Source organism: Hyaena hyaena, unplaced genomic scaffold, assembly GCF_003009895.1.
Source record: "Hyaena hyaena isolate Hyena2069 unplaced genomic scaffold, ASM300989v1 scaffold_754, whole genome shotgun sequence".
Lineage (NCBI taxonomy): Eukaryota > Metazoa > Chordata > Mammalia > Carnivora > Hyaenidae > Hyaena > Hyaena hyaena.
In genome coordinates this window covers 67,129-78,307 of record NW_024081381.1, presented here as the reverse complement: position 1 = coordinate 78,307, position 11,179 = coordinate 67,129, and the positions used below count along the sequence as shown (strand labels likewise).

The 11,179-nt window shown below is 42.3% G+C and overlaps 1 protein-coding gene across 1 annotated transcript in view; it reads left to right on the top strand.

Moving 5' to 3' along the window:
* Positions 1–5,107: 5,107 nt before the first annotated feature.
* ZNF182 (zinc finger protein 182) overlaps positions 5,108–11,179 on the top strand; it is a 31,762-nt gene continuing 25,690 nt past the window's right edge. The window contains exons 1-3 of the mRNA XM_039218283.1: positions 5,108–5,264; positions 5,525–5,710; positions 6,581–6,639. Of these exons, the coding sequence (XP_039074214.1) occupies positions 6,625–6,639 (15 nt within the window). The 5' untranslated portion in view covers positions 5,108–5,264; positions 5,525–5,710; positions 6,581–6,624. The remainder of the gene's footprint in view (positions 5,265–5,524; positions 5,711–6,580; positions 6,640–11,179) is intronic.

The window sequence follows — 11,179 nt, the reverse complement described above, 5'->3', positions numbered from 1 at the left end:
ATGTTCAGAACTAAGGGCATTCTGGAACTCTGGACTCTATGAGCAAATGGCTATACAATAGATTCTGGAACAGAGAAGCCAGAAGGCTGGACACCTCACCATCTTTCCCAGTGCCATTTCTGTTAGAGACATATACACAAGGAAAGAGAAAGATACTGACATATACATAAAGATGGGAGGAGACAAAAACAGGGAGAAACCCTGAGATGTCACAAAGATATGCAGGAAGAGAGGGGATAGTGACACAAAGGACAGATGGAACTCAGGCACTGGGCCTCACATTCAGCCCACATCCCCCCACATTCCTTAACACTGTTACACTCTGCTGTCATTAATCATGCTGTACCACTTGATTACCTCCATATCCACTCACTCTGCCCCTCATCACCTCCATTCCTCCTATTCTGCTCACCAGTCAGCTTTGTTCACTGCATTGTGCCTACTACCCCCTCGATTTCTCATGTTCTGCACAATATGGCCACCATGCCCTCACCTTCTGACCCTCATTACTTCCATTTACCCACTCTTGGCACCTCCTTTACTTTTATGCAATGTTCCACCCTAATTTATTGGAATCTGTCCCACATTACCCCTATTCAATCACACTCTGCCCTGCATTATGTTACACATGGCACATTACATATATATGCCCACTCTACTACTTTTCCACCTCCATTCTTGTACTTTTATTCCCCCATTCACTTATACTGACTCTCATCCACTTACATTCATTCACACTGTGCCTCATGTTACCACAATTTCTTAATGCTCTCCTTATATTACCTCAGTTCTCTCTCACATCATATTCCTTCACCACCATTCACTCTCAGACTCTCATTTTCTACTCTCTCCTCCACTTCTTGACACTGCATGAAATGACAGCCATTCATTCTCACATGGCCCATCCTTCAGCTTTGTTCATTGACTCTGGGCCTCATTCTTTCTCTCATTCACTCTGTCTGCCCCTTCTTCACCTCTATTCTCTCAAATACTGTTCCCATGTTACCCCCATTTCCTGGAAATCTGCCCTGTTATACTCCCAAAAACTAGCTCAAATTACCCATATATACTCATTCTATGCTTGGCCACCCCTATTCCTCATTTTTTCTTCATTGACTCCATTGACTCTCACTGCCTCTCCTTCATTTAAACTCATTTCCAATGTAACCCCTCTTCCCACATATCACTCCTGTTTGGTTCCTGATTTCATGTCTAGTTGTTTCCATTCTGCTCCATAGAACCTTCGTTTAGTCACACTCTGCCCTGAACTTGCCACTTTATGCTAATACCGGGCCCCATCCCTCCCCCACTTCATTCATTTGGGGCCACATGACCTTCATCTTTCCCTTTGGCTTATAATACCCACAGTTACTCACCTTCTTCTGCTCTTTGCTTCTATTCCCTCTCACTCTGGCCAACATTAGCTCCATTCATGCACATACATCAGCTCATTCACCGGGGCTGATTGACACAAGGATTCCTGGACATTCCTGGAGCCCCACATCACCCCTATCTAGTCCCAGTCTACCCCTCATTCACCTCTAGCCACTCTCCTTCTCCCTCATAGTATCGCCACTCAAACTCGACCTGATTCACATATTCACATTGTACCACGTATATATCTTCAATCCCTCTTATTCTGTCCCTCATGCTCCCCATTCTTCCTCCTATGGCCCATATTACCTCCATTCACTCCTACTCTCCTCCTGAATCCACCTCTCTCACTCTTACGTGCTCCATAAACCATTATTTATTCACACTCTGACCCTTAGTACTCAAAACAACTTGCACTCTACTGCTTTATCAACTCCATTCACATTCACTGCCTTGAATTGCTGCAGTCCTCAGTCGGCTTCCACTTTCATTTTTTGTCACTTTAGACTATGCCTCATCTTCCCATCATTTACTCAATCTCATCCCTAAGCTCAAATTAATTCAAAATCTAATACATAGTCATTCCCTTATGCTGTTCCACACTGCCCACTTTCACTCCACTCTACTCTTTCACTTCTCTCCCATCACCCTTTTTCCCTCTTTGCCCCCATTCCCAATTTGTCCTTCATTCACCAGTATTCACCCCCACACCCCAACCAATCCTATAGATCTCCCATTTAATGACACTCAGATTGTCCAAGACAGAAAAGACTGGTATATTGTTTAGGATTCATATTACCAGTGATGGTATATACTACAAATACCAGTGGCTTCAAAAGGATGGAAGGGGATTCCTCTTTTGCAAGCAGGTAGTTCAGGGCTAGTAAGGCAGCTTCAAGATCACCAAAGAAATGGCTCCTGTGCTGTTTCTCTGACTAACTCATCTGCTATCTTATGGTCCAAAATGATTACTCACAATTAGCCACACTTCCATAGTTTTGATGAAATGTTTCTCTCTCTTTTTTTAAAGGTGAGCTCTACACCCAATGTGGGGCTTGAACTCATGACCCTGGGATCAAGAGTCACATGCTCTATTGACTGGGCCAGGCAGGAATCCCTTGATAAAATGTATCTTAAGAGCAATTGTAATGAGGACTCACTGGTGAGGTGGGGGGCCTGTGGGTGGGAGTGTCACATTGTACAGACTCTGTGGTGGGACCAGTGTTAGCTCTCCACACCTTCACCTAGCTACCTGCTGCTTAGACCACTGTATGAGGAGGTTGCATCTGCAAGGACTGATGGCAGAGGATGCCCAGGACAGAGTGGGAGTCTGAGTTTCTCAGCGCAGAAAAGCTGGCTTGACATAGCTTGTGGTTGTGAACTATGAACTCTGGAACAGTTGTGAGGGGCCGTATCCTGACTTAGGGACACTTCTGGAGCTGGCAATCACTGTACCCCAATACCCACCAACCCTAAAGGATTCTCCCTAAACATAGGGGTGTGTGTGTACAAGGTGGTGGGGGAATGGTGTTTGTAAGATGGAAGAGGCTAAGCTGGGATGGGACCTACAGGTCCAGCCCTTCCAACTCCCCACCTTCTAATGCATTTAGAGAGCTGACATGTTTTATACTCGAGAAGTGCTGATTCTTCAGGGAGCAAGAGACAGGAGTTACTCCTCTGTTTTTTCTCTTTGCTTTGTCTGCTAGAGAGCTCCATCTATATTTCTTTTCTTTAGTGTTTATTTACTTATTTTAAAGGGCAAAGGGCAGAGAGGGAGAGAATCTCAAACTCATGGACTTGGGACTCCATCTCATGAGCTGCGAGATCATGACATGAGCCAAAATCAGGAGTCAGACACCAACTGACTGAGCCATCCAGGCACCCTCCCCCACCTTTTAAAAAAAGTTTATTTTTTTATTTTGAGAATCCCAAGCAGGCTCTGCACTGTCAGCACAGAGCCCGATGCAGTGTTCAAACTCACAAACTGGTGAGATCATGACTTGAGCCAAAATCAAGAGTCGCATACTTAATTGACTGAGCCATCCTGGCACCCCACTCCATCTGTATTTCTGGTAAAAATGTTCCTTGGTTAGTTTTAATGGTTCTGGGATGAGGAGACTCAGACACTTTCTGGAAGTTCTGTGGGATAGTGAATAAACAAAAGAAAATTATTATTGGGTAGAAGTTAAGGATCCAACCCTGGAAAATTCTGTGACCTTGGGCAAATTACTAAGTCTCTCTGGGACTCAGTTTCCTCATCTGACAAGTGGGGGCCATGAGACTGTTCACACAAATAGCGGGGACTACCTGAGGTAGGTCATGTCGCATGCTTCACATGGCGTGTAGCACACAGGAGATACTGAGCTAGGTCTGAGTCTCATTATCATTTGCTGGGCTTGTTGTAAGAAACTACAGTGCTTTTCCCCCTTGCCCTCTGTGGTCTGTTCTCCAAAGTATCCTGTAGGTTATCTTCTAATTTTTCCTTCTTATTTAAAAAAAAAGCTTTATACATAAACATTTCTATTTTTATTTAAATAAAACACAAAGCACTTACTATGTGCCAAGCATCGTTCTAAACCCTTGACAAGTATCGATTCATTTGTCATTATCCCCATTTCATAGATGAGGAAACAGCACAGAGAAGAGTTCTGCCCTAGGTTACAAAGCTGGTAGGTGGGTGTTTGAAACCAGGCTGTCTCCATCATGTTTGGTTGGTTGGTTCTGTCTTCTTCCTTGCTATATTCCCAAAGTCTAGAATACTGTGGTCAGGAAGTGCTTAAGCAAATCCCCGTGAAGCTCATGTTCTAGTGGTGCAAGACTCACAATCACCGACAATGCAAGATTGCTTCCGATGGATCTTTAAAAAATCTTATCCCTCTTATGGCTTCCCATTACGTCTAGAATGAAACGAGCTGGGTTCCTACCAGAGGTGGCCCCACAGCATCTGGCCCCACCCACCCCTCCCACTCTCCCACTCTCCCACCTCTTACACTCCCAACACACTGCCATGATTTCCGTTCTTCTAACATGCCAATGTAGGTTTCACTTCTGGGCTTTTGGAACAGCCGTGCCCTCCACCAGAAAGCTCTTTGCTTCAGCTAGTTGTGTGACCGGCTCCTTTTGGTCAGCGTATCTGCCACCTCCAAGGAAAGGAGTTCTCTCCTGCCCATCCAGAGAAAGCATCCTGTCAGTCACCACTTAATAAATTCCCTACACCCTGGGGTGTGTGTGTTCTAGGTGGCCATTTATTTACCCTTTAACTTATTTATATACGGTCCTTCAAACTCCCAGCTCTAGCCACTGGGTGGAGCTAGTGTGACCTTTCCTTACCTCCCAGCCTTTGTGCACGCTGGGCAATGCTGCCACGCATCCCGGGTCTTCCTGTTCAATTACACCTGCAAACCTGATGCTGCCCTTCGGGTTCAAGACACCAAATTCCCGCCTGCCTGAATTTTTCTTAATTGGACAATTCCTCTTCCCGCCATAAGGAAAACGGTTTTCGAAATCTCAGGAGTGACGACCTCTGTAGAACAAAATAAACAACTGCTCCATAGGCAGTTAGCAGTCAGCGAGGTGAAGAGACACGGTGGGAACGGCCATCTCAAAGCTGCGACTGCGCGGGCGCAGAGATCGTCTTTTCGCGCATGCGCAGGCGCAAGCGCAGGCGCACACGCACGCGCACGCACACGCACACGTGCCGCGGCTCCCATCTCATTCGCGTCCCGCCGGCGGGAGGGGGGCCCAGTGGCGACTGTTGGCGGACGCGGGCTCATAGCCCCTTCTGAGCGTGCGCACACTCGGCTGCTGCAGCCCTGTAGGCTGCCGAGCCCGAGTCGGTCCCGAGGCGGAAGTGCTTCTCAGAGCCAGTTCTTGCGATGGTCTCCTCAGCGGTGAGCAGAAAGTCTGTTGTCGAGAGGGTGAGAGAAAGAGAGGGGGGTCGAGAGGACGAGTGCTAGCGGTGATGGGCTAAGTAATGAGGAGTTCTGGGGGATCGAAGGAAGGAAGATTTGGAGGGTCATTGATGTGGGGAGTTGTGGGGTGAGTGATTGGAGACTGAATGAAGGTCTCTGGGCATGATGGTGGCCAAAGTTATGGGACTAGTCAGGGTTGAATGGGGCTTATTAAACGTTGACTTTTACACGTTTTCCAGCCTAGTGACCTGCGCTAAGCGTTCATACGCACTCCTCAGGCCCCTCCTTAGGCGCGCCCGACCTTTCCCTTCCCCCTCTCCCCTTGCCCACGCCCCAACGTAGGGGCCTGGCGTGAATGATCCAGCCGAAGTGAATCTGCACCCGAAGGTTTTCTTCTGGCTCCTGGGCAAGCCGGCCCCAGTGAGGTGAGGAGAAGGTAGAGGTACCTCAGCGAACTCGGCTTGGGGGTGGGGTGGGCGAGGCTTGGTGCCGCGGCGTCTGAGAGGATCATCGGGCATAAAACGTCATGGGGATAATAGTTTTTAAAAGTTCGTTTTACCTGGTGTATAACAAATACTAACATTTTAATTACAGATTAATTAAAAATAGAGGAACAGAAAAATCAAAAGGAATTGATTTTTATCCCCTTGCATTGAAGTGTCCGGTCCATTCTTAGAAAGTTTTTAGTCAGTGTTAGGGGTATGCGTTTTTAAACTTTTAACAGTTTGAAAAGGGTTCCTGCAGTTTTATAACCTACCCTTTTTTCATTTAGGAGTTTACTGTGATTCAGCTTAAAAATTTATCCTATAACAGTAAAAACTTTTAATTTAGATATACGTACAGAGAAATATACAGATACTAAAGCATACAGTTCCATACAACATTTTTAATAGGTCCGTAGCATTTCACCCCTTGTATTTCCTTACTGATCTCTTACTCTGAGTCATATAAGATTAACTTTGGCATTCATAAAGTCAGTGCTGAGGTGAAGGGACTTAAACAGAGAAATTGTGATGCATTAGAATACATTCTTTCATTAGACAAAATGCCTAGAATTACAATTTCTGGGTCGGTACACAAGTATATATAGAAAAAACCCTTTTGTGTTAGATGCTCACGTGAGGAAAAGAGTCAAGAATATCCACTGGTGTTGTTAAAAAAAACCACATGGTTGCCCAGACTTGCACAGAATGGGCTCATGCCCCACTAGCGTGAAGAGATTTCTAGGCAGATAATTCTGGGCAGAAAAGCCTGATGGGTTCTCTCATATGCTGTACACTTCTCCATTCTTCCAGCTCAGCCTTCACACATCTCTGCCTTTTCCCGAGAAGAGTAGGAAATGGCCAAACCCCAGGTAAGTTTCTTCCTCTTTTTTTTTTTTTTTTTTTTTTTTTTTACCTTGGACATGATGAGCTACTTAGGAATCTCTGACCTAAAATAGGAAATTATTTGTAAATAAGCGTTAGGATCAGGGAAAATGAGAGACAGCAGCAAGGCCAAGATAGAAGGTAGACATGTGGAATACTTAGGGTGTGGCAGATACTAACACTGACCTACAGATTTCTCTTTGAGCCTCTGGCAGCCAGAGGGAAACTTAACCAAGAACCTAGCTCACCTTATTCATCAGGAGAGAGCACACCAAATTCAGGGAAGTAAAGGTTTCCTGTAATTGCCTTCCAAAGCATTTCTTTTCTGAATCTTCACGTGGATGGTAGAATTGTCTTCAACCACAGCCTGGTGATAAATGCAGTCCCTGGGTTCCTGCAGATATTTCTTGCAGCACTCCTCACTGAGCTGGAGACATAATGTCGAAGTGTCCTTTGGGAATGAAATATCTCAGGGAACTTGCTTTTCTTGAGATCATTTTTCCAAAGTGATTTTATCGGTTGGACTTTGGATTCTCCTTTGGCCAAGAAACAAAGTCCTACATATGCTCACAGCAATTAAAAAAAATTTTTTTAAATGTTTATTTTTGAGAGAGAGAGACAGACAGAAGGGGAGGGGCAGAGAGAGAAGAAGACACAGAATCTGAAGCAGGCTCCAGGCTCCGTGCCGTCAGCACAAAGTCTGACACGGGGCTTGGACCCACAAACTGTGAGATCATGGCCTGAGCCAAAGTTGGAGAAAATTTTTTTACTCCGCATAGTTCCCTGGAGATTCAGACAAGTTGTGTGTGTCAGTCCTTTCCTTTTTATTACTGGGTGGTATTCCATGGTATAGATGTACCATAGCTTACTTATTTATTCTTCTGTTGAAAATCATTTGCATTATTTCCAGTTTTTGGCAATTAGGAGTAAAACTACTTTAACATTCATACACAGGTTTTTGTGTGAACATGTGTTTTCATTTCTCTAGAATAAATATTGGATTTCTGGGTCATACGATAAGTATGGTTAACTTTTTAAGAATCTGCCAAATTGTTTTCCAGGATGGTTGAATCATTTTTCATTTCCACCAGCAGTGTATAAGAATTCTATTTCACATTTTTGCCAGCACTTGGTATTCTAAGTATTTTTTAAAATGTTTATTTATTTATTTTGAGAGAGAGCACAAGTGTGAGTGGGTGAGGGGCAGAGAGAGGGCAGAGAATCCCAAGCAGGCTGATTGTGACCTGAGCTGAAATCAAGGGTTGGACACGTAGCCAACTGAGCCACCCAGGTGCCCTGGTATTATCAGCATTTTTAGTTTTAGTCATTCTAGTAGTATTGTCAGTGTCTTATCATACCTTTAATTTGTGTTTCACTAATAGCTAATGATGTTAAGACCTTTATTTATGTTTCTTTACTTTTTGTATATCCTCTTTGGTGAAGTATTCAATCAAGTCATCTGCCCATCTTAAAATTGGATTTTTTGTTTTCTTGCTCTTGAAATTGGAGACTTATTTATGTATATTGTTTACAAGTCTTTTAGTCAGATATGTAAGATCCATATCTTTGTCAGGTACGTTTGTACATATTTGTAAATATTTCTTCAAGCCTCATTTTTTTATTCACTTAGCAGTGTTATTCACAGAGCAAGGATTTTTAAATTTGAAAATGGCCAATCCATGAATTACTTCATTCATGTATTATTATTTTGGCATCATGTTCAAGAATTCTTTGCTGGGTCCGGGGTGCCGGGGTGTCCCATTGGGTTGAGAATCTGACTCTTGATTTTGCCTCATGTCATAATCTCATGGTTCACGACTTCAAGCCCTGCATTGGGCTCTGTGCTGACAGTGCAGAGACTGCTTGGGACTCTTTCTCTCACCTCTGTCTGCCCTTCCCCTGCTTGCACTCGCGCGCTCTCTCTCTCTCTCTCAAACATTAAAAAATAATTCTTTATTGGATCCTAAGTCACAATAATTTTTTCCCGTTTCTTCTAAAAGTTTCATAGTTATAGGGTTTACATTTAGATCTATGATCTCTTTTGTGTTAATTTTTATATAAGGTGTGAGAGTTAGGTTGAGGTTCATTATTTTGTATATGGAATTCCATTTGTGCTAACCCCATTTGTTAAAAGGATCATTTTTCCTTTTTGAATTGCATTTGCAGTTTTGTCATAAATAAATTGACCGTATCTATGGATCTGTTTCTGGACTCTACTCTGTTGTATTGATTTATGTATCTAACCCTCTGCCAGTACCACACTTTTTTAAAAAGTTTTTATTGAAATTCCAGTTAGTTAACATACTGTGTAATATTAGTTTCAGGTGTACAGTATGTGATTCAACACTTCCGTACAACACCCTGTGCTCATCCCAACAAGTACCCTCCTAATCTCCATGCCCTGTTTAACCCATCCCCCCACCTACCTTCCCTCCGGTAACCCATCAGTTTGTTCTCAGTAGTTCACATCTGTTTCTTGGCTTGACTCTCTCACTTTTTCCCCTTTGCTTGTTTGTTTTGTGTCTTAAATTTCACATGAGTGAAATCATACGGTATTTGTCTTTCTCTGACTTATTTTACATAGCATAATATTCTCTGGCTCCATCCATGTTGCTGCAAATGGCAAGATTTCATTCTTTTAAATAGCTAGGGAATATTCCATATATATATAATATATATATATTATATATATATATACACCACATTTTCTTTTTTCATTCATCAGTTGATGGACGCTGGCCTGTTTCTGTAATTTGACTATTGCAGGTAATGCTGCTATAAACATCAGGGTGCAAGTTTCCCTTTGAATTAGTACTTTTGTATTCTTTGGGTAAATACCTAATAGTGTGATTGCTGGATCATAGGGTAGTTCTATTTTTAACTTTTTGAGAAACCTCTGAAACTGTTTTCCAGACTGGCTATACCAGTTTGCCCACCAATAGTGCAAGAGGGTTCCACCTGTTGTTTCTTGTGTTCTTGAGTTTAGCCATTCTGACAGGTGTGAAGTGATACCTCATTGTAGTTTTGATTTGTATTTCCCTGATGAGTGACGTTGAGCATCTTTTCATGGATCTGTTTGCTATCTGGATGTCTTCTTTGGAAAAATGTCTATTCATTTCTTCTGCCCATTTTTTAGTTGGATTATTTGTTTTTTTGGATGTTGAGTTTTATAAATTCTTTATATGTTTTGGACACCAGCCCTTTCTCAGATATGCCATTTGGAGATATCTTCTTCCATTCTGTAGGTTGCCTTTTAGTTTTCTTGACTGTTTTCTTTGCTGTGCAAAAGGTTTTTATATTGGTGTAGTCCCAATAGTTTATTTTGGTTTTGTTCCCTGGCCATAGAGACATATCTAGAAAGAAGTTGCTGGGGCTGATGTCAGAGAAGTTACTGCCTGTGTTCACTTCTAGGATTTTTATGGTTTCAGGTCTTATATGTTGTCTTTTATCCATTTTGAATTTACTTTTGTGTGTGTGGTATAAGAAAGTCGTCCAGTGTCCTTCTTCTGCATATTACTGTCCAGTTTTCCCAACACCTTTTGTTGAAGAGATACTATTTTTCCTTTTGGATATTCTTTCCTGCTTTGTCTGGGATTAATTAACCATATAATAGTTGTGGGTTCTATTCTGTTCTATTGATCTATGTGTCTATTTTTGTGCCATTAGCACACTGTTTTAATCACCAAACCTTTGTAATATAATTTGAAGTCTGGAATTGTGATGTCTCCAGCTTTGCTTTGCTTTTTCACTGTTGCTTTGGCTGTTTAGGGGCTTTTGTGGTTTCATACACATTTTAGGATTATTTGTTCTAGCTCTGTGAAAAATGCTTGTATTTTGATAGGGGTTGAGTTAAATGTCCTTCGGATAGTAGAAACATTTTAACAATATTTGTTCTTCCAGTCTGTGAGTACTGATTGTCTTCTCATTTCTTTGTGTCATTTCTGTTTCTTTTATCAGTGTTTTATAGTTTTCAGAGCACAGATCCTTCACCTCTTTGGTTAGGTTTATTCCTAAATATCTTATTGTTTTTGGTGCAGTTGTACATGGGACTGATTCCTCAATTTCTCTTCTGCTTCATTATTGGAATATAGAAATGCAGCTGATTTCTGTATGTTGATTCTCTTTCCTGCAATTTTACTGAACTTGCTTATCAGTTCTAGCGTTTTTGTTTTGTTTCTTTTTTTTTTTGGTGGAATTTTTGGGTTTTCTGTGTATAGTATCATGTCATCTGCAAATAGTGAAAGTTGTACTTCTTCCTTGCTGATTTGGATGCCTTTCATTTCTTTTTGTTATCTAATCACTGCGGCTAGGACTTCCAGTACGATGTTGAATAAAAGTGAGAGTGGACGTCCCTGTCTTGCTCCTGACTGTAGAGGAGAAGGTCTTAGTTTTTCCCCATTGAGGATGATATTAGCTGTGGGGTTTTCACGTATGGCCTTTATAATGTTGAGGTATGTTCCCTCTCAACCTACTTTCATGAGAGTTTTTATCATGAATGGGTGTTGAACTTGGTCAAATGCTTTGTCT